The sequence below is a fragment of the Centruroides vittatus genome, unplaced genomic scaffold, assembly GCF_030686945.1.
Source record: "Centruroides vittatus isolate TY-2023 unplaced genomic scaffold, ASM3068694v2 contig_466, whole genome shotgun sequence".
Classification (NCBI taxonomy): Eukaryota; Metazoa; Arthropoda; class Arachnida; order Scorpiones; family Buthidae; genus Centruroides; species Centruroides vittatus.
The window spans coordinates 257,013-282,331 of NW_027122260.1; the positions used below are offsets into that span (position 1 = coordinate 257,013).

A 25,319-nucleotide genomic window follows, 5' to 3' on the forward strand; every position below is an offset into this window, starting at 1 on the left:
ACAATACTCAATTCAATCTATTTCTAACTTAATTCTATTCCCCTTGGGAATCCGACAAAACCAAGCCTTAACTTATAACAATAATTCTTATAAACTATAGATCCTAATCGTCACCTCAATATACTCGGAACCTATTTCATCAATTCTCAAGACTTCCTATCGTCGATCAAATATTCGAATCACTTCAAAATCACCTTGGAACTATTCGATCTTATCGGACACCTCTCTCTTACTGCTACGAAGCTCACCAAGCTCGTTGCTATCCGGAATTCACCTCTCCGTCTTCACTTGAGATTCGTGATTTATAGTGTGAGGTGACGTCACAATTCTGAATGCGATCACTCCCCTCATTTACATACTTAATGCTAACAAGAACTTTTTTCGTTGTCTGGCAGCCTATTTTCCGACAATTACTCACTAACCTTTTACATTATTTGTTTTTACAATTTTTCCGGGACGTTTTTATTACTTAAGGTCTAGCGAGTTTATCTCGTGCTTGTGGGGTCTCCCCCCTCTTTCTCGGTGCGGACTTTATACTTTTTGGCGCTCGGGAAGCGCAAATGTGCGCGAGTCCTAAGGCACTTTTCTTTCGTCGGTGAGTTGGGTTTTATTTCTTCTCTTTTTAAATACTTAAGGTGATTGGTGAGGAAACCTTCGTCCTAACAAAACATAAGCCCCCAAACAAAAATAGAATAATAAGCAAAATAAAAGTAAAATAAAAATAACGCTCGGACTTGGTTCCTTACATAATAAACATGTTTTCTCACCCTGTTTGTGTCTTTTCTTGTGTTTTGTGTCGTCACTACAGCATCAGGAAAGCATTTCCGACCATGCATTGCTATGTGATTTCCCATTGTCTAGGTGTACTCTATCTCTCCTGAAAGTTTGTAATCGCTGTACTGATACACCTTATAGAAATATATCTTATAAAAGAAACTGATTAATTATAAAGTTTTCAAATTATATAACTTGTACTTTATTTTTATTCTGTAGTCTTTATTTTGAAATATCTGGAAATTGAACAGCTTGCAATAGCACTTTTGGGAGTGTGACCAAATTGTTAGGATGCTAATAAATAATGCGTCTGGAGAGAAAGAAGTAAGCTTCTTACTATTTTTATTCTTGCTTTTAAAACTTAATTATGAAATTTAAATATAATCAATTACTATTACTCTGAAGATAAAAATATCATATTAAATTATGAAATTTGTTTCACATTTTCATTAAGTTTAAATACATTCAGAAAACAAATGCATAAATCAAAGATCAACTTTTTACAGAATATTAACATTCTTTGAACATTTTTCATGTAAGAGAGTATATCATTTCTTTAGATAAGACATTATTATTATTAGTTTTATTATTATATATATAAGTGATTATTAAATATATTTTATCAATCACAAAGAAAATATTTAATTATGTATTAAAGATTTCCTAATTCTGCGAGATTTTATTTGTATTAATTAAACTACTACTATTCAAATGCTTTTACATTATTTATAATTAACAAAGTTTGTAATATAAGAATCTTTGTTAATAGAAGTATATTGTATTTATGTTTATATGCTTAGAGAAGTCAAACTAATTGAGGTGGTTAGAAACTGTAAAATTTGTTAATATCTTTATTTAGTTTTGTATTTCTGAAAATCAGTTAATATCAGAAACACTTTAAGTTATCATTTGAAAAGCAAGTAATTTTTAGAAGGAACAAATTGAATAATATATACATAATGTTCACAGGCATTGATTTTTTGATAAATAAAATATGATGTATGGATTGTACTTTTCTCAAATACTGCAACAGGTATTAGATATATGTGCTGCAAACAATGAAACTGTAAATGGTCTGAAAAGTAATAAGCAATAAAACAAAATAATGAAAAAACAAGTAATCCACTAGTCACCCAATAATAAGACAAACACTAATTAAAGAAGTGGAGTCTTATTGTTACCTTGGACAGCTTATTAACATGGAAAATGATATGGAACTGGAAATTAATATAATTAAACTGGCATGGATCACATTCAAGAAAATTACCACATATCTTTAAAAAAGATATGATTTTAATCTCAAAAGAAAGGCATTCAACCAGTGTTGTTTTTAACATGCAGCAGAAATATGGAACAAAAACACTTAATGGAAATTGATAAAACCACAAAGAAGAATGCTTGGATAAGAAATCAAATGTAAAATATGTGATAGTCCAGATCAAACCATTTAAGTGAAAATGAGTAGGACATATTAGAAAAATACATGACAATTACACTGGATTGGAAAGTAGAGGGGGAAGGAAGATAAGAGATGGTGAGATAAAATTAGAGAATGTTCAAGAATAAAATGAAAAAGTAAGGTAGCACAGCAAGAAAAATGAAAAATTTTTGGAAAGACTTTTATTCAGAAGAGGATAGATACAGAGTGACAATGATGTATGGATTTTAGTAATATATAATAAATTTAATGAAACAATTTGGATTTTATTTTTGAATTAAAAATAACAGGCTAAAAATTTGTCAAAAATTGAATTAAAGAAAATAAGATGTGCATTCTTCTGCTGCCTGAGAACCAAAAATTTTCTTAATAATAAAGATTTACATTTTTTATGAAAAAAGGAAAATTTATTATTATAACATCACTTTTATGTTTTTCTTTTCAATTACAGTCAACTTGCGTTAATATTGGGGGTTTCTCATTTCCCGGTGTTTTGCTTGTCTCGGGATTTCAGGAAAAAGGTAAACTGTTTCCTGGGACCTCTGAAAATCCCAGGATATAATTCATTATTTTTAAAATATAAAAAATATCTTGAAATTGAATGATATAATTATTTTTCATTTTTAAAAGTAATTTAATACGTTCTGCATCCTCCAAAATCATAATATTAATAAAGCTGTGTAAAATATATATATTAAAATTACTTTTGAATTACATAGAAATTTTCACAAATACAAAAATTTATTAAACTTTGTTGGAAACTGCTTACAAAAAAAAGTAAATTCCCTTTGAATTGAGTGGAAAATTTAAAGAAAAAAATGAACGTAGATGAAACTTCTAAGTTAGAAGGTAATTTTTGTGTTTTAAATAAAACATAATACAAAATATTATTGTAAATTTTTGTAAGATTTTGAAAACCAAAGATGGTCAATACTTTGATCACTCAATCTGGTTATTATTTTAATAATGAAAAGTCCCGCTACTGAAAATGCCCTTTCCAATTCAATGGATGTGGGTGGAATCATCTTTAATGCATTTAAGAGAAGATGGGTGTTATGTGTTTTTCACCTGTAGCCTGGAAGATTTCTAGTTTGTTTTCAAGATGCATTACAGTATATCTTTTACCATCTAGTATTCTTGATTTGTCTACCTCAACCGCTTTAATAGCGGCATCAAGCTTATAGCCCAATAATTTGGCAGTTCATTTGGCTTTAATAATCAGGTTTATGAAGAAAGACTTCATACTTGCATATTTCATACTTGTTTGTATCCTTGCCCAATTTGCACAACCTGGCATTACACAGTTATCAAAGCTACTGGGCATGGTTAAAAATTAAGACAGCATTAGGACAATTATTCAAGATATTACAGGTTCTGACATGTAAAGAATTTTCAGAGTCCTGTCACAAATAGGCTACATATTGATTATTGGCAATCTGTCATAAGCAAAACTTAAAAAAGCTAATAAGCAGGCTTAAAATTAATAAATACAAATGTATTCTGACAGTTTATGAGTTAATTATACTTTCTATTTGCAAAATTTCCTCAAACTTAACACAAAAAAAAGAAAAATGTGAACTTTTAATTTGCATGATTTCCTGGGTTAAAATAACAGCCGAGATCCCATTTGAGAAACCCTAGTTAATATGAATCACTAGGGAAATAGTAGTTAGTTTACTTTATCAAAAGTTCATATTAAAGAGTTTCAGGGTCAAGGCCAAGGTCGTATAATTTAGGGAGTTAAGAAGATGAACAAATTTTAAACTATTTTAAAATTAAAAAAAAAAAAGAAAATTAGTATTTTAAATTAATTTTCTAAACAAAGTTAAGTTTATTAACAAGAACAAATTCTAAATGATTTTTCAAATAACAAAAATGAGGAGGAGACAGTAGTCACTTTTTAAGTGTGGAGTAGTAAATCAGTGTTTATACAAAACAAAGCTAAAAGAAATTTGTAATTTTTTTTTTGTTGAAGATTATTTTATAAAATAGAAAATACTTTTGATGTGAAAAGAGTTGTCTTTCTTTTTTTAAAAAAAAAATTTGTCACACTAGCTAAACCTGGCATCACCCCATATCACTCCACAATATGCAAACTTGCACATGTTTGCATGGGACCACATCTGTTTAAAGGGGTGGGTGTTCTTAAACTTTAACCTCTATTTTCTGAGTACAGTAGAATGATCTGCTAAAACCAGATGTTTGAATTGCTTTACAGTTGGAGGTCAACCTGTCTTTGTTTACTATGAGGAAAAAGTCTATTCTACTCAAAATAGAACATTTATTGCAATATTAATTTTTATTGTTCATATCAAAAACTGTAAAAAGCAACCATAACTGGAAGTAGAGTTATTTCTTGAGGGTCATGAAGTTAATTTAGTTCTATTTAATGAATTCTGGTAAAATTTTTGTTCACTTTATCACATGAAAACTAATATTGTGACAATGGCATTTTTACAGGAAAATGACAAAATTCACTTTAACACAAGAATTCACTTTATCAGTGTTCATTTTATGGGGAATTAAGTGTATAATTTTTTATCCTCACATTTCATATTTTGTTGTTTAAGTAAATTTCTCTAACTTGTTTTCACTTATTCCAAGATAAATGTCATTTAAGATCTTCTTAAATACGAATATTTCATAGAAAGTATTATTTTATTCATAATTCATATGATGATGTATCCATTTTCATATTTAAATGAAAAAATGTTGCAGTGTGTGGTGAGACTGCTGAGTTGGAATAATTATACTTGACTATACACAAATGCTCTTTGATTCTAGTTTTTAATGTTCTTCTAGTCTCACCTGTGTAATAATACACTGGTTGACAACTTTAAACAAAAATATAAACTGAATTATTGTTTAACATTGTTTGTTTTTCTTTTGATCAGTTCTTCTATTTTAAAAAAAAATATTATCGTTGTTTAAAGTAGGAGCTACGACAATGCAGCTAGGCTAAGCTAATATATAACTGATGTTCCTGTATAAGAAGTTTTCTACAGCAATTTTGTGCTCACTTCCAATGATTTTAAAAGAGAACAAGAAGCATTTGAGTATTATTTAATTAGCTAATTATATCCCAGATTTTTGACAAATTTCAGCTTAAAAATGTCTTGGCAATTTGTTAAATATACATACTAAGTGATTGAATGTAATATTTAAACAAAATTTTATCATGAGTTGTAAAGATATTTTTTTTATTTAACAAAAGATAACTGTATTATACAATACAAAAAATAAACATACAAGAAATTGATTCTTAGCTTATTTCAATAGGGACACAGCACAGGTTGAGAAAAAGATAAATTATGTGGACAACAATAAGTCACTCTCTCAGCCATGTCAAGACAGCACCAAAATAAAATAAAAATAAAAAAGAATGCTGTTGGACAAGTGACAAACAAAATGTCTTTCAATCTCTTTGAGTATTGTTGCCAATACTTGAAGATTGGAAATATAACAGAATCTGATAGCTAGTAAGTCACTCTCTATTATTTCTATATTATTAGTAATTCCAAAACTAGCCATGTCCAGTTTAAAACTTTACTAAATGACAGACTAACTGTTGTAATTCTATTGCTGTATATAATATGTAGTATAAATTTTATATCTTATTTTTATGGTTAAATCTCCATATGTAATTTGTTATAAATATAAATAACAATAACAATAAAATGCAACATAACTTTATAATAAAACTCTTATTTTATTTTTAACTCTTAAAACTCTTTTAATAACAAATTTTTCATGATGTCAAGAGGAGGCTATAAAGCCTCCTCTTGACATCATGCAGCTTCCTGTTGTTCTGCAACTAATGTGTTTAGGAGTGATTTCACTGATTCCGGGTCCATCTCTGTATCTTTAATTCTCATTGCCACCATTAGGACCTTAGAGTGTAAGATCTCTAATTGCGAAATTCTTGTTTAATATCTAACAAAGAATTTCAAATTGGTTGGTTATAACGGTTGGACTGGACTGGACTCCAATCACATCCTGCTTGTCTAACTGACCCGAACAAAAGACATCCCCGAATCTCGCACCCACACACAGGTATAACCTGATCAGTCCCTGATTGTTAGGTTTTCACATGTGCAAAAACAACCGACCGACAAATATGAATTAAATTGACTTTTGCACTGTTAAAGAGTTAAAACAGTTAACTAACTGCTTTAGTTGTAGCATAATTACAATAAATTCCCTCTCAAAAACTTAATAAAGCATTATTTAAACACATTTTGAAATGAACCAGTTTCAAGATATTTGTAATTTTTCTCAGTATACATCACTATAAATAGTGATGTATACTGAATGAATAAATCTTAGTGATCTTTTATATTTTCTTTTCCAACAAAATAGTTCAAAGATGGATAAATTATTTTCTAGAGCTTTCTAGTTTAATTAAAAAATTGTTGTTAAAATTGAAATTGGTTAGATCTATTTTAAAAGTGGAAATAAAGTGATAAATTTATTAGTATTTTAATATAGTGTAAAACAGTTTTTCACATTAATTACATTTATAGAATAATAATTTTTATTTTTTGTAGAATTTCAAGATAAAAATGTATAATTGAATAAAAATTGAGAAAGAAGTCTTTAGGTGAGTGCTTGATTATATTAAAAAGTTATTTAAGTATATATGTATATACAAACATATGTTTCTGTTTTATGAAAGAATATTTGTAAATTTATATTTAAAGATTGATATTTTGTATCTAAAGACAAATTCAGGCATCTGATTATCAGTAATTAAAATAGATTTTTCTCTTTTGGAATAAATTTTGCATCTCTTTTTCTTATATAATTATAGATATAAGTATTTGCAAAATTTTTTGAGTAAAATATGTTGTTTCAGTGAAAAAATATTATGTCAACAGTATTATGAAGATTATTTTTAGTAGGTTTCTGATACAATTATTTGATAAATGTCACATATCTACATTTTTATCATATGTGATATTATTTGAAATGAAATTTTATGATATATATAAAGTTTATCTTGTTTTGGATATTTCAAACATTTTAACCTATAAATTATTTTAAAACAAATTGGAATGATTTATAAATCATTAAAGTAAAGATTATAGTTATGATACATCTTTTCATTTGTTTGCTATTGTACAGTACTTGGAATAGTTTGCAACGTGAAGAATCTTATATTATAGTCATTTTTTTCAAATAAATAATTGCAACACATTTTATAGAAATTTCCTTTTTTTTTTTTTTTTTTTTTTTTTTTATTGTTAGATAGTGGATCTTTACACTAGACATTAATTTATCTAATGATATCACAAAACAGTAAGTTTGGATGATGATGATTCTTTAATAACTAAATCTTAAAATATATTTCAAATTATTTGAAGTGATAGATGTATGTTTCACTAATTGAAACAAATCATGCAATTAATATTGATTAAAACAAAAATTTGTTCAGTTATATTTGAAGATTTTTTAAAATCTTTAACATAAAGTGACAAACAGTTGGTTTGTTGGAAAGAGATTGTAATTTCAAAATGATTAGCTTGTATTTTTTTTCCTTATCACCCTAAAGGTCTGCTTTAACTTGTATAAAAAAAAATCTACCCATATCTGTATTAATAAAACCTAAGCAAGTCAGGTGTTAAGAATTGTCTATTTTTTCCAGCAGGAAACAAAAATGAAAAATTTAATTAGTGTTTTTTGCTCTTTGTCACTGGAAGTGTGACCTTATTATTCTCAAGTGTTTCCTTCACTTTAACATAATCACTCTAAAAACTTTTTAAGAATGTATGTAACTTGTCATCACATATATTTTGAATAGAAATGGGCAAATAATTTCTAGATCTGAAATATTCCATTGATAAAACTTGATTATTATTAATATCACACCATATATATAGACAGCACCTCTTCAGGTTTACAAATAGAGTTAATTAACCCTGAAGTGTATGCAAAATTTTCCACAACAATATCAGTATTACAGATACAATTTTAATAATTTCAATACTCTTAACTTTTATTGAAATTTTTTTCAAAGAGTTATTTACTGAATATTTACATCATGATTTGTTGTTTCATAATTTTATGAAAATATGTAATTTAAAATAAAATTTAATAAAATTTACTGCTGGGACAATAATTATAGAGTTTGTCCATATTAAATTTTGTAAGTGACCTTCTTCCTTTGACCCTTCATAGCCCAACAGGAAATAACAAATCTTTCAGCAGTGTTGACCTTTTTTATCTGGAGGCTACTTCCTCACCTCAGTATGCAAAACATTACAAAGTATCCTCTGGTTGTGGCAAAAAACACTTATAAAAATTATACATTTAAAATAAAATTTTCTGCTAGGACAATAATTATAAATTTGGAAAATTACAAAATTTCCATTTCTAGGGTTCACCCATAGGGAATTTTATAATTTTTCCAAATTTATGAAAATATGTAAGATGCCTAATATTGTATAAACTGGTGGAATAAGGAAAAAAACATAATATAAACTGAAAATACAGTTCTATTTCAAAATCCTAATATTGATATGATTGTCACGTGCTTTTCTTTCACTTTATTTACATATTATGATGATGATTAACCAAATACTGTATTTATTTAGATATGTGTGCATACTTTAAATATACTGCAAGAATGTAAAAATTCTTAAATTTCAACTTATAAATACAAACACTTCCAATTATTTTTAGTTAATTTATGCTACAATCTGATATTATTATTTTCTGAAAAAATTGGAAATTTTATGGAATGTTTTTTTACAAAAAGTTTTTTTCCAATTAATATATTGTCCCTTATTAGATATAACCTCAAGCCACTTTTCAGAAAATTTTTTGACATCCTGTTGGAAAAATTCTCACAGGGCTTTCATCAAATGGTTCAATTGCTGACAGTAAACTTCAGATGTGATGGTTTCATTCTGTCCCAGCAGCTCAAAATGTATCATACCTTGGATATCCCAGCAAACACTGAGCAGCATCTTCATTGGATAAAGATTAGGTTTTGGCTGAGATACTACCACTTTAACTCTGGGACTGATCCACTGATGACAATGCTTATATATGTTTATATTGTATCCATTTTTCATCTCCAGTAATGATTTGATTCAAAAATGGAGCTTGGACATAATGAGAGTACAATGAAATGAACATATTGTTCTGGTAATAAGTCATGCATCACCATTTTTCCCAACTTCAGCCCTTTTCTCTACTATTTTAAATGTTTATGAATGGACATATAAATAATACTTCTAATGATCATGTTCATCTATATACTGTAAACACAATGAAGTAGACAAGAAGGATGGTGTTTCATGTAGAAAATACAAATATATGAGCTGTTGATTTTGAAAATTGGTTAAGTCCATTTCATGTTATTGCTAGATATTTAATGGTTTGCATTTGAATGGGTTTAAAAATATTCGTAAGCAGAAATAACTTATTTTATATTTTTTGTGGTCTCATTTCATGTAAATTTAATGTGTGATAATGGCTATCTGTGTTAGGAGAAAAAAAATCATGGTTTTGGTATGTGCCAATGGACTTGCCTCACTTTCAAAAACAATGATTTGTTGAAAACATTGATTTTCTTTGAATGGAATATAATTATAATGACAAAAATAAGTAAATAAATAAAATATTCAATTTTATTTTATTTCAACATTTCATACTTCTTTCAAAAAGCTACAATAAAAACAAAAAATAAACTTATGTTATCCACTTATTACTGAATATTTTTTTCTTAATTTTATAGGAAAAAGTTGCATGCAGATTTTTAAAGTATCCATGATGAATGGGTGGTACATAGTGATAAAACCATATCTTTATATTTTTCTTTAGTAATAGGCCTAGTTTTTGTATTTAAAGATGATGATACTATTTTCCTGAAACTATTTGGCCTATTCCGTTTTGGTGATAAATCAAGAATTTTAATGGACACATCACCATTTTAGATTTTGTATCACTATATCCATCTATTAAATTAGAGTCTTGCTTCTGTACCTTACAGGATTGGTTATTCCAGGTAGTTAAAAACCCTGTACAACACCACCAACAAATTTTAGAATTAGCACACATGCTATGCTACACTGTTTTCAGTATGATAATAAAATTTACTTACAGAAATGTGGATTGCCTACGGGCAGCCCCCTATCAGGGGAACTATGTGAATTGGTGATATGCAACTTAGAACAGAATGTACTACCATCATTTCTCCCAGAGATAATCCTACATATAAGATATATATAGATGATATCTTGATCATTTGGAGAGCTGAACCAGATATCAATAACTTCATACAATGCATGAATAACCTGTACGGTCTTATACTTAGCATAGAACAATGCAGCAACAATCATGCCCACTTCCTAGACCTGAATATCTACCTTAGAAATGGCCAGATTGAAACAGACATTTACTATAAACCAGGGTACCAGCCATTATTTGAATGATCCTTATAGTTACAAAATAGCAGTGTTCAGAGCCCTTACAAAAAGAGTTTTCACACACTGCACAAGCATGTGTGTGAAAACTCTTTTTGTAAGGGAACAGAATGAACAAAAGAATGGATGAACACACCACTTCCAATCTTAACCGTACTGGCAAGCATATACTAATTGATTACAACCGGGGATTAAAGGCTTTATACCAAGATATTGCTACTCATAGAGATTGTTCAATAACACACATGCGTAACCTGTCAGTATATAAGTTATTACGAAATGGCAAGGATGCCATTAACACCTACAATGCACCGGAGGTGTATAATATACCTGTCAGGGATGACAGATTTCATAGGGATCTTGTGTACATTGGTTCAACAAAGAGATCCCTCAAAAACACCTAGAACATAAATATGATATACAACACAAAAAACAGACCACCTCTCTAGCAGTATACGTTTCTGAAACAGACATTGGTTTGCTGTAGTTCAGCTTCTGTCTCTTTAGACTTTTTGTTTGCACGGATCAAATCAAAACTTTAGAGGCTCTGGAAATTTTTAAAGCCGAACTAAAGGGGAATGCATCAATTTTGAGGCGGCAGCAAATATTTTGCATGCCTGGCAATCCTTTCTCAATGATCCCAGCAACATTAAAAAATAGGAAATTAATTAATTTGCACATGATTTAAAAACATATTCATTAATTTTTGTGTTAATTTTTATTTAGTTTTAACATTAATGTTAACACCTAGATGTGATTTTTGTTGTATACATGTTACAAGGCTTTACTGTTCCCACGATTTTAAAATATTTAAATTCAAATGTCCTGCATTCTAAAACTTTCAAACATTAATGACCTGAAGCAGATCCTAATTGGATCGAAAACATTTGTCTCAACGTATTTGTATTAAATATATTATTGGGCTGGTGCTTTTGAAGGTTTTGTGGAGTTATTCAAGAGTTTTAAATTGCAAATCTTTTTCCATCGATGTTTTATGGAACAATTTCTACAGCACATTTCTTGAAAATCTTATCCAAAAAATATTCAACCAATTGACAGTTTGTTCGTCAGTATTTTTTTGTTTTCAAAATTGCCTCCTTCAGAGTTGGTTGAATAGAAGTCTTCACTTTTCATTTCATGTACTAAAAATGCATTATGTTTGGGACATTTTTGTATTAATTTGTAATAATCATGGGAAATATATAGCAAAGTGGACTTAACTCACTTTCAAAATCAACTTGCAATAAATATTGTTGATGATATAAATTACTAGTAACAAATTTATACTGATATTAAAAGATATTTATTGTGAATTGATTAAAAACAAATTTTATGTTAAAGCAAATTCTTATTACAAATTAACTATTTTTTTTTCCACAGATGGACTTGCCCTTCTCAAAATCAAAGGCTCATATAATAAGAGCAATTTTGAAGTTTTGTTTATAATCCTAATACACTATACAATTATTATGAGTTTTTAAAAATTAAGCTGCTAGATAGTCCAATTATGGTACCTCATTTTATATTTTTAATTAAATGTTAAAATGATCTTTGTAGCAATATAGAATTGACTTGTTCAAAATATAATCCAGAATTCTCCTAACTTACATGCAAAAATCTACTGCTTTTGTTTCTTTTGAAACAATCAATATGGTGTTTTTTATGATGTATTCCTACAAAATATAACAGGTTAATGCAGAAGGTTTGCTTGGTCTTATGGAGCAATGTGTTTTATCACATTACTGTCTGTTTCATTAGCCACAAAGCAAGTCACTTTTTAAACACTTTAAATAAAAAATAGCTCATTTTATTTGTAAAATAATAATAAATTGTGCAAGTTTCCAATCGTTTTGTTTGAACAGATCACAGTTTCATGCCATAAATGTATAACATAAAAATAAGTTTTAAAAAAGGCAGATTTTGATGTTGAAATCTGCTAACATTGTTATTTCTAAGTATTTGTTAATGATGATTATTTAAAATTAGAATTTGTTTGATACTGTACTACAGTATATGGATTAACATGATGAATTCCAGGAGTTAAATAGCATATTACCACCTTCAAATTACAACAACAATTTAACTCTTTAAATTGCTATAAAAATAACTATTAAATCCATATTACATTAAAATGCTTTGATACCATAAATTTTTCTTTATTGTTCTTTACTGTTAAGATGCAGAAACAATCAGATTTTTGTGATTGCACATTACCATTAAGTTTCCTTGTGCTATCTTTATCTTGACAAGTGTATGTCATTGTATAACTGCTATCTCTACAGCTTTTATACAAATAATTTAATCTAATTTTATGCATTAAATTTTGATCAAAACATATTGTGGAACTGTTTATACTTGTTTCAGTTTTAACAAAATAGAAATAAGGAAAATATAGATAAATGTACATTAGCATTGAATTAGTTTTGGCTAGCTGGCGATATATTTTGTTAAATACTTATTTATTTCTAATCATTAAGAAATGGCATTTTTGTAACCTTTAACTATCAGAATTTTTATATGTTTTTACAGTCTGCTGTCGATCACACTAAAAGGAAGTCAGTAATGAAGCGGCAGAAGGGGAGAAGCCACAACAATACAAGACTGCTGCTACGAAAAAGCATTGTCTCCTTCGTGGGCAAAATGCATGGTTTATTTTGCAAGTTAAAGTTACCACGTAAATGGCGCACGTTCGTTTCGACGCAACTCAAATCAAATGTGAGGAAATGCAATGTAACTGTTTGAAAATACATCCTACGTGTTTGTGCACGTACATGTGATATAGCTCCAGGCATTTCTACACCACAACGGAATGCCTCTTGCGACTCTCTCGTAGAAATTGCTTGCCGTCGTCAGTTACACGTTACACAAAAACAATGTGAATAACGATAGTATAAATATTGTTTTGTAAAATTATTGAGCGGTAAATATTAACTAAAAGATTTATCTTACAACGGTCACAGATTTTAAAGTGACTAAAATAAAGCTATTTCGTAAAGTAAAAAGAAGGGAATATTTTACTTTGACATATCTCTCTACTGGTTGGAGAAGAGTAAATTGCTCACTAATCAACTTGTAGATTTTCTTAAGAACTGAAGCGTGAAATGTTGACACTGTGCCTAAAAAGTATATCCTTATATTAAAAGAAAGCTGATGTGCCATTTGTTTTTCCAACATCAATCATAGCTTCAGAATCTCTATCTTAATCTATTACAGATCAGGAATATAAATTAACTTTGTATATATGTATTGTACTGTATATAAATGTATAATTTGTAACTATAGCTGTTTCTATAAACAAACCTATTATGTATTTAAAGTTTACTGTGATATATATATAGTAGTCTTTCACTGTCCAGCGTACGACGATATTTTTCTTAAGAGTTTGTTTGGCCACGTCTATTTTGAAATGATGGATTACGTACTTTTTATTTTAGAGGTGATGTACTTTTTACGTAAGTTATTATTTGCGAGCGATCCGCTCGACGTGCGGACCGCCCGTTTTAAAAGTGGGCGTTCTGGACCGGAGACACCCCGACGGTTTCAAGTCCGAGCACCTCAAAAATTACACTTGACCATCGACATACAAAAAAAGATATAATTTGCTACTGGATCAGAAATATGTAAATTATAATTGTCCAAAGAGTTTATTTGAAGTGATTTTTATTATACTTTTTATGAATTTTTTAGTTTTATAAAACTATTTTAAAAAATAATTTTGATAGCCTATTACTTCTAATGATGTCTTAGTGTTTATCAAGCACATTAAATAATATTGGTATTTTGTCGCTGTGTAAAAAATCACATTTTAACTTTATGTGAAAATTAATTTCAACACAAATTGTCAAAAGTTTTTTGTTCCTTTTAAATTTATATTAATGTTTTAAATTTTATTGTAAAAACCATGAAAGCAAAACTATAATTGTTACTTGATATGTATAAATATTCAAATAATGAAATAAACATACTTTGTTTCTATTGGTAGATTTGATTATTTTGTTATTAAAAGTCAATATTAAAAAAATATATTCTAGCAAAAATCAACACTAAAAAATGATAAAATTGAATATTGTTTTGGAAATAGTTTTTCAATTAAGTAATGTTGGTAAGGATATGCAATCTAGCAATAATTAGATCATTTGTCAAATTTTACTTAGTAATATTTATGAATATGTATTTATCCAGTTCAAGTCACTTTGTTAGGTATTCACTAGCTGTAGATTCCTTTTCAGCTGCAGTTGACCTGATCTTGTCTGGATGCAAATTTGACAATGTGCTTGAAACATTCGAATCTTAATTCCTGGTAATACATACCCAAATTCCGGTGTCATTTGCCTTAGAGTCAGCAAAATGCAAATTTCTTGTTCCTCTTGTTCCGTAATATTTAATTGGCCGAGAACTGGATTCTGGATGGACTATTAAAGTAAGCAGAATTTCGTTATATTTTGTTATTCGTTTTGTCAACATTGTATATTTTTTGTACAGGGATTTCCCAAAGGAAAAGGGTATTTCCTTCCTATAGTATGCCTTTATGGCTGCAATATATCTGTTCTGCAAGAATGGTTAGAAAACATCAAAATATGCTTCAACAGTGTGCTACTGGTATTGAGGGATGTAATGCATGCCAATGAACATGGCTTGTCATTACCACCACAGAAGGTGGTCAATGAATTTGTTCCTTATTGTCTAAATTTGATTTCCCATCAATGTAATGAAAAAGAAACTAGGATTCATCAAACTAAGTTTTCAAATACATAAGAGAAGGTGTTTTTGTTACTCAAATGGCTAAAGAAGAAGGTGATGAGATGGTTTTTTTTGTAACTGTTGATAAATTTAGTTATTAGAGCACTATTAGTGCCCTACAGAAGCTAATGGTATTCATCAACAACATTTTAAATTGAGAGTCTATGTAACTCTTTACTCTTTATATTCACCAACTCAGTCTGACACCAATTAAATAATAGCTTTTCATTTTAATTTGACAATGTTGCATTTAAACAAATTGGAGAATTATATCTTCATGTGTCTGTGCAGATTTTCAATTTCAAATTTTAGTAGAAAATGTATTCTAATGGTGAAAGGAAAAATACTAATTTGGGACAAAAAACATTATTAGAATCGGTTATAAAATAAGCAAATGCATTAACGAATACAGATACCGAATATAAGTTATCTGGGAATTATAATATCACAAAATAATAAACTATTGGTAAACAATTTCTACCCTTTTTGAATACTAATTGTTTAAGCTGTTTGTTTACATAAAAGTAAAGTTCAAGCAAGCATGCTAAAACTAAAAATCCAGCAGTATAATCACTTTACTATTAAATTCAAATGGAAATATTTCTTTATATAAGTTAAAACCTGATAACCATTTGACCATTGAAATGATAGTTGAAAACATTTATTTGTATGTAACTGCTGGATTTTTGGTGTTAGTCTGTTTATTTGTTTACTTTTATTGTAAACAATTAAATTGTTTATTTTTAACTTTTAAGAATTTAGACCGGTTTGATTTTTATTATGTTTTTATCTTTTACAAAGAATTCAAATAGCACACAAACCTGTAATTCAAGAAATAAATGCACTAAATATTGGGTAATATTCAAAACACTTACATGACCAAAAATCTAGCTTGTGAAACACGATGGAGAAAAACAAATGTTTTCAATTGCTTTTATCATCATCTTCAAGAACTTAGTTCAGAAATATATCCTCCATCCGTGTTTCACAAACTGGATTTTTGGTTGTGTGAGTGTTCTGTAATTCAAGAAGTAGCCGATAGAGGCAAGTTAAATCAAAAAAGAAATATAAAGATTAATATGTTGAAGTGAGTGCAACAGACTTGCCTTATCCAGATGAGGGGTAAATCTAATTTGTGATTTAAGATTAGTAGTTGCTGCTTTATGTATTTGTCAATTTTTGTTTACAAAACTTTATTCTAGTCTAATAATGCATTTTGTGTAAATTGACCTAAATTAAAATAAATTTATCTTCGAATGGATAATGTGAGTCCAATAGACTCACTGTATCAGATGTATGTTTTTCTTGTGGAGCATTGTGCAGACTCCGATTGTTGTTGTTTGAAGTTACTTGCTACAAAATTACATAAGTATTTGCAAGTAACTTGAAACATATTTTGTTTCAGAAACATCCACCTCAATTGTTAAAATGTCTTGACATAGTGTTTTGTGTAAGAACTTTAGGAAATTATACATAACCTCAGTGTTTACGAACTGACTGTATTGAAATTACGAGGAGTCTGACACGAATCAAAATTATCAGACATTCCAGATGATATAACTGCTTTTGATTTTGAAAAAGAAGATTAATATTTCGGTACAAGGGTAAGCCCACATAGTCTTCCATTCCAACTAGTCAAAAGAAATCTGTTACATAATATTATAAAAAGTGCTTTACACATACCGGCTAGTTGTTCTTCAACCTGGGAAAATGATGCCAAATACTTGACAGTTTTCACTTACTTGTAACTTCTGATATACTTCTACAAATTGTTCAGTTTACAAACAAGAAAACTACATGTGTATACAGTAACCATTTATCTGAGACACCAATGAAAACTATCTGACATAATACAAACCCAACTATTTTTGGACTTCTTACTGCAAGATGTCTGAAACTCAACAACACAAGTTATGAACTTTCATGTTCTCTTTATGGTACTCCTATTTTCAGAACTATTATGGAACACTGATCATTCAAGAGTCTTTTGTGATCCATTAGAATTGATGATAAAATACAAGATCAAAGTGCCAATAAGAAAGACAAGTTAGTTCCAATATGCTGTTCTAGTGGAGAAAAACCACTAAAGAAAAAACGATGCTTCATGCTATGAACATGTCTTGAATTCAAAAACATTTTGATGTATGCAATGATACTGTATGCAGTCATTGAGTCGAGACTTATATGCTTTACGTGTAAAAATAAGTTCAAATAAAATGTGTTGGCATAATATAATTCAAAGAATTAATTAAAAACATGTTTTGTACTAATAATGTAGTTCAAAATTACAATAACATAAATGAAAAATGTTCATCACTCCAAAGAATTAACACTGAGTGCATTGGACTCACCTTGTCTGTTTGTGTTATAAAAATAGCTTATTTGGATAAGGGTTAACAGTTAAAACAGGGTTTTTTTTCAGTTAAAACAGTATTTATCATGCACCAGTTCTAGATTTAACTGAATTTGCAATTTACTTCCAATCCTCAAATTCATTCACAGTTCTTTGCTTGTTCTCACAAATAACAAATTAAATTTGCTGCAATTTTTCTACATTGTCATCATTTTTAATTTTACACAATTCTAAGCAGAAAAGCAACATTTAATAAAAGGACTGTAAATTAACAAAAAAGTCACTTTATATCAGACTTCTTCAGTTTTTTGCCCACTTAGTATATATGTTACAGCCAATATCCGAAATCTAGCCAATTCACGAAATGACTAGCCACTTCTAGCTTTGGGCAAGTCACGTGGCCAAAGTCCAAAATGTACGAGAACACTTCGGGCTTTGGCCGGTCAATTTGCGATGCATCCGACAATCAATGGCCAGTTCGAGTAACTAAAGAGATTCATTCCTTAACGACGCAGTTTTTCAACTGTAATTGAAGAAAATACATAGAAAAGACTAAAATGTCCTTAATTTTGCCATGTCCAATCAGCAGGAACAAGCCTTCCATTACAGAAACAACCTTTTCATAGAGGCTGCAGCTCTGCTAAAATATATAAAAACAGTTTTTAAAAGTCAGCCATTTTTTAAATAGAAATTATGTATTTTTAATTGTTTTGTCTTGTCACCTGTGAACTTTTCAAACTGTTTTTTGCATATTTTTGCAAAGGCATAGCCTCTAGGAAAAGGGCATCTCTGCAATGGAAGACTACTGTTCCTGCTGATTGGACATGGCAAAAATCAAGACATTTTAGTCTTTTCTACATATCTTCTTCATGTGTAAATTCATCAGCCATTTTTTAAAAATGTAAGCCAAGACTTATTTTTCTTGATGTGACTTTTCAGCTGTATTTAAAGAGATCTTATCTTTGCAGATGTATTTTTTTTTCTACAACTGAAGCCACTTTTTCTTTCTTGTGTTTTTTAAACTGTTCACTGAAAATATTTCTTTTGTGTTTCTACAACTGGGAAGACATTTTTTTTCTTTCATACGTAGTCAAAGTAAAAAAAAATCTAGAGATTTTTTCTACTTTGTCCAAACTAAAATGATTTTCAATGTTATTGACCTGAGTTAGAACTAGTATGATCAACTTTCCATAAATGAATTCAGCTCTGCAAACTTCTAGCTTTGGTCACTTTTTCTTGGACAATTCTTGAACTGGCCATTGATTGTTGGGTGCATTGCAAATTGGCCGGCCAAAGCCCAAAGTAGTCATAAATTCTCAAATATTTTGGGCCTTGGCCAGGTCAAGTGGCCAAAGGTAGAAATGGCCAGCGATTTCACAAATCAGCTAGACTTCGGATATTGGCCATAACATATACAGGGTGTTTATAAATGAATGGTGTGGTTTTAAAAATTAATAATATATCTATTTATTACCTTATATGGGAAAACCTTACAGCATAAGCAGTAGCAACTGTCCAAGTTTTTTATGTGCTACCTGCTCTTCGCTTGCTATGCTTACTGCACAAGCGTAGCGTCATGTTCTTCACCAACACTGGATTGGATGTGGTGCTATATTTCAGATCAAGTTTTTTTCAATGGCTAAGATGACTAGAATAAAATCAGCTGTTTATAGTTCTAAAAAATAAATCCATTTATAAACTTTGAATCAGTTCCTTGATCTTTGAATCTTGTAATTTATGTACTCTTGCCAGGACAATGTGACTTTACTATCAGAGATATCATCATCTACCATAATTATTTAAATTAATTGTTATAATTATGAGTATACTTCTTACAACTTACAAAAGCAATCTTGTGTATAAAATTCATTCTTGGAAAGAAATCTTAAAAATGATCAATCATTGTTACAATATTTTTTAATTATTTAACTTTTAGCACCGAAATATTCTCAAATACAATGAGGAGCTGTCCATAAATGATGTCATGCATCCCGAGGAGAGAGAGAGAGGAATGATCCTTGTGATGTCATGTTTCACATTTCACGTTTACCATTAACTGGTATCACACATGCTTATTTAACAAAATGTCACATTCTTCAAAAATTTAGTTTCTGTATTTAAATTATATAAAAACACTAAAAGATAGAAAAAAGTAAATGTGTATCATATAGTTATATACCTTAACTGTGGTTAGTGACCCAATCTGTTACAGGCACAATAAAGTGATTGATGCAATTTCTGTGACTATAGTAAGTGCAGAACTTACACCATCACGTTCTCAGTTATATGACTCATAAATTCATGTTTTTACAGTCTGAAGTCAAAAAAATGTTAGGATAAGTAATGTTATGAAGTTATATATTGTCTTTGTCTGAAAGATCTATTGAGTTAAACAAGTTAATTTTGTATATAAATAGAACTTCAATATTCATCAGGGCACAGAACTTAGACCAAGCATATTACTTTTGTACTACTATATATGTATCTACAAGTTAAGTAGTTATTGACTATGTTGACTTGTTAAAATTTCAAAATTTTCAGAATATCATCAAAGAAAAAAAGAAATATGGAAAAGCTACACTTCATAACATATTTTAAATCTGTAGACTAGTGTCTCACATGGACTGGAAGGAAACAACTTTTAAATTTGTTTGGAACGCTTTACTCAGGAGTTTAATGCGGATGATGTTGGGTGGATGGATATTGATGACTTAGACATGACAGGACAAAGCATTCCTATTATGTCAATTGAAGAACATTTTACAAACCCATGGAAGTGAAATAAATTGCTAGCAAACTAACAAAAATAAAATTTTGATGCTATTGTTATGCAATGTTTTATTTTGATATAAATGTAAATAAATCATTTTATATCCATTATGTAATTGTAATTGATGCAACATATTTATATTGCAATAATGCAAAGCTTTATTGGGAGTGACAACCAATGTGACATCGTTTGCAAGAGGACTTTGTCATAATGTCAGGGCTTCCCTTCCATGTCATTCAGTGGAAGCGAAGAATTAAAAATTTCCTAATTTTAGTGTGACATCATTTATGGATGGCACCTAATGATTATGATAACAATAATTTAGGAAGATAATAAATTTTATTTACATGCTGATAATTAAGAGTTACTAGTTTTTTAAAATTAAATTATATTATTATTAATTTTGTGATTTAACCATTAACTAATTAAATTTTGATTTCCTGAATTTTACTTGTCAATTTTGTCCTGTTGTTAGTTCTATTATAATGCATTTTATATATTATCCTCATTATTCACTTCATATTAATTTGTATTTCTAACATGTAATATTAATTTAGCTGTTTAAAAGATTGTGGCCTGAAATATTTATTTGTTCTATAAAAATATATGTCTAGTTGTTCTAGTTGAAATATTTTGTCCAGTTACTTTCAATGCTACAAATATGGATCACCATTGAAAAGCATTATATTATACAAGGACTGTTTGACATTCTTTTCAGCAGTATACAGAAAAATTGCACTTTATTCTCATTCTTCAGAATAGGAACAATTTATTTTCATTGACTAATTTTAATTTAATATTAAATATTTTAGAATTTTTAATCTTATAACTGTAAAACAAAGCTGAATTATTGTATTAAATATTATTTTAATGGCTTGCATTTTTCTTTGTCTTTATTCTAAATAATTGATGTTTCAAAACACAAAATTTACACTTGATTTAAACAGATAACACTTTTTATAATCCACAATCAAAGAAAATAATACAGTTCTCTATACATGATTAAGCAGATTCAATTCTACACAATATATTTTCACCTAGTTGTATAACGTACAAAGCTCTGTTTCCTATTCTAGCTGTTTCTTATTCCTTTTTTTATACATTGAGTTTTCTGTGATTGATAACTATAGTGCATTTACTCTTCCAAGCATACATTAATATTTAATGGGTGGAAATTGCAAATCTAAGTTCTATAAATGATATTAATTCTATAATAGAATGTAACAGGATAAATAAGACAAACAGGAAAACAGCTATAGTTTAATACTGCATTAAATGCATAACCAAAATAATAAAATAAAAATTTAATACATGAATATTAACATCAAATTTAAATACTGTTCTTAGCTAAAAGTTATAAGTAAATAGAAGTAATTTAAGAATTAATGTGTTCATTCTATTATTGATTATGAATTTATTACAATTTTATGAAAAAGAATAGATGTTTAAATGGCAATTATAATATTGCAATTTCTTCTAACATTCTTCTATTAACAACTAATTAATGAGTGCACAAAATTCTGATTAAATACATAAAAAATTCAACACGTTACTTGAATATAAACAATGCTACAGTGCTGAATATAATTATTTTTTATGTTGATGTATTAAACTTTAAAATTCATTTGTATACTGTTTAACTATCAAACAAATATAAACTTTTTAAATTATGCACAAATACTTTTATATGCAGTCAATCTATAAAAATATGTTCAAACAATAATAATTATGTAAAATTAAATATATTTATTCTATTTTTTTTAACATTTAAAGATTTTACAAGTGATATATTCTTTTATAACTCAACAGATTTTCATCTAATTGTTTCTAGACTAATTATCAATACTTTATAACATGTGAATATTTTTCTGAAAACTAAGAATGTTTATTATAATATAATGAAATTATTTTATATTATTTAAATTATGATCTACAAAAACTCAAACTTTGAAAATAAATTATATCACTTGACATTTTAAATATTTAAAGCAAATAAGATAAAAAATAAAAAATACATTTAGAAAAGTAAATCAAAATTTACTATAAAACTTCACACACACATAAATGTATGCATAGAAATTGAATAAAAAATTTTTGTATATTATAGAGTGATAAAATTTTAAATAAATTAGTTTCTAAATTATTGAAAATAATTTAACTATGAATATTAAGAAAAACATTAGTGGAGAATTTACATTTTATAAAGAAAATTTGTATAGATGTCAAAGAATTGGCAGGTATTTCAATAGTATGTTTCTCTTTCTACCCATCCACCAGGATTACGCCTTAGAATGAAGCGTCTCACTTCATCATATACAAAAATTAAGAGAGAAAATGGTAAGGCAGGTAACCACCAAGTAATCCTATAAAACAAAGAATATCCTATATTATAATAAATATAGACAGGAATTCAAAAAATTAGCTTATTTAATTGACAAAATAGTAAAACTGTCTCAATAAGTTGAATAAAGATATCAATAAAAAAATGATATAGTTATTACATACATACTAAAAAACTTAAAATGTAAGTCAAAAAATCAAAAATGTTTACAATTTTACATTCATACGTTTATCTAGCATCTCTTCAGATATATAATTACTGTTTTAAAGAATAATTTAATAGTGTTTTTTATTTTTAAATCTTTGAATTTCAAATATTAAATAAAAATAAAATGATAGATTTTTCTAGAAAAAATAATGTAAATACAGTATAAGAAAATTTTTTTCCAAGATTAATATAAAAAACTTCTTATACAAAATCTTGATTTAGATAAAAAACATGCAATGGTTTCTATTTTGTTAAAATTAAAACTAATGTATTAATTAAAATAAAATTAACTTACTTTAGTGGATACATTCTCAAACCCTTATCCATTCCTGGACAATAAGACAAAAATGCTGCTAAAGCTGTCTCAAACACCAACCCAAAATTCAATACGTAGTTTCTACATACATAAATAAATTTAATATTTTAAAACTTTTCTGGAATATAAATATTGCAGAGAATTTAAAATATAAATATAGCATGGGTTCTAACGAACATTTTTGTTTTAAAAAAATAATACTCCATACTCAGTATATACATATTATTAGGGTCAGAGCTATAAACCAGGCATATAGAACAAGTGACAAAATATTTTCATTGAAAATTTTTTTTAAAGTAATAAAATACTGTAGAAAAACATTACAGATTTTTTTGAAGAAACTCGTTTTGATTTGTATTCAAATACAGCTAAATATTGAATTTAAAAACTACTGAAATAGTTGGTTAGATTTAATATTATGTAAACAAGTTTACACATTAAATCTAAAATCTATTTAAAAAATAAACTATTAAAATAAGGAAATTAGAGAATAAAAAATAAACTATTAAAATAGTTTATTTTTTATTCTCTAATTTCCTAATTCCATTTATTCCCTAATTTCACATCAAATGATATTTCATTCTCTACAAAATTAGAAAATAATAACTTTCTATTACTTTAATAATACAACTTACAAACTTCTGAGTTATTTGAGATAAAAATAAATAAATAGCATTTAATAATGTCAGTGAGTAATTCATTCAGTGACTAATGCCGATACCACTTTTTACATATAAAATATAAAAAAAACTTAAAATCTATATACAAGGTGGCCAAAAGTAGGTAGCCACTTTTCTCCAAGAGTTTTGAAATTTTTTTTATTGACAAATAAAATTGAAATAAGAAAAAAAAAAGTTATGATTTCTATACAAAAGATAAATTGAATATGCAACAACAAAAACATAATTCTTCTAAAGAAACCAAAAAATTTTGTTACTTACTAAAAACATTTAATAAAAGTGACTACCCATTTTTGGCAACTCTGTATGTGTGTGTAACTGAAAAAAACAATTCATATTTCAAATCTAAACTGAAAAAATTATACTTTATTTTCTCAATTCTAAAGCAGATTTTTAAAATTCATTTTTACTTGTCTGAAAGAGAAATGAATCTTATAATTAATGATGTATTTGGAGTCCAAAACAAACAAAACTATTGAGAGTATTATGGTGCCTATTGCACTCGATGAATTCAAAGCCATAGCTATGAGTACTGAGGTTGCTAAACTCCTTCAGATTAGTCAGCAGTGGCCATATGCAATAAATATAATATACAAGGTCTGTCCCAAAAGTAAGTGTACTGATTTTTTATTTAATTACTGTGCAGCTTAATACATCATTAATTGGTATTTTCATGTTGCTAGATATCTTAGCAAAATGTCTATACCAGTTTCAAGTTGATCAGTTAAGTCAAACATGCACAATCTCTGTTTGTGTAACATAGTGTTTTAACACATCATAACATTTAAAATAGAGAAAAATCTCAAACAATGTCATGCTATCAAAGTTTTGTGTGAAACTCAAGAAATTTGCAACCAAGACATTTGCAGATTTAACTGAAGCTTATGGAGATGCCACTTTATCAAGAAACATGGTGTTTAGATAGCACAAAGATCCAGGGTAAAGACAACGCTTATAATTTTTTTCGATAACTGTAGAATTGTTCCCAAAGAACTTTTACGTTCAGGACAGACAGTTAATCAGGCCTTCTACAAAGATGTCTTGAAATGACTTTGAAAATGAGTCAAGCAAGTCCACAAGGACATTACAGAAGATTGGATAATGCACCTGCTCATACAGAACTACCAGTTTGAGAGTTTTTAGCCAAGAAAAAAATCCCCACACTCCCACAATCTAGTTCAGTGTGACTACTACCTATTCCCTAAGATAAAATCCAAGTTGAAAGGTCATTATTTCGGGACAGTGGAAAACATCAAAAAAGTTGTAACCAA

General features: G+C 28.2%; 2 protein-coding genes across 4 annotated transcripts in view; one reads left to right on the forward strand and one right to left on the reverse strand.

Moving 5' to 3' along the window:
- The window catches only part of LOC136977667 (uncharacterized), an 86,033-nt gene extending 71,411 nt beyond the window's left edge, over positions 1-14,622 (forward strand). The window contains exons 10-14 of one of the 2 annotated variants that reach the window (XM_067273201.1): positions 994-1,098; positions 2,664-2,733; positions 5,492-5,691; positions 6,760-6,812; positions 13,171-14,622. The gene's annotated coding sequence lies outside the window, so the exon portion shown is untranslated. The remainder of the gene's footprint in view (positions 1-993; positions 1,099-2,663; positions 2,734-5,491; positions 5,692-6,759; positions 6,813-13,170) is intronic. The other variant, XM_067273200.1, reaches the window with a different exon arrangement.
- Positions 14,623-21,379: 6,757 nt separating this feature from the next.
- LOC136977664 (sodium/potassium-transporting ATPase subunit alpha-like) overlaps positions 21,380-25,319 on the reverse strand; it is a 155,414-nt gene continuing 151,474 nt past the window's right edge. For both annotated transcript variants that reach the window (XM_067273197.1, XM_067273198.1), the window contains exons 20-21: positions 23,348-23,449; positions 21,380-22,867 (exon numbers count right to left, since the gene is read on the reverse strand). In XM_067273197.1, coding sequence (XP_067129298.1) covers positions 22,747-22,867; positions 23,348-23,449 — 223 coding nt within the window. In that variant the 3' untranslated portion in view covers positions 21,380-22,746. The remainder of the gene's footprint in view (positions 22,868-23,347; positions 23,450-25,319) is intronic.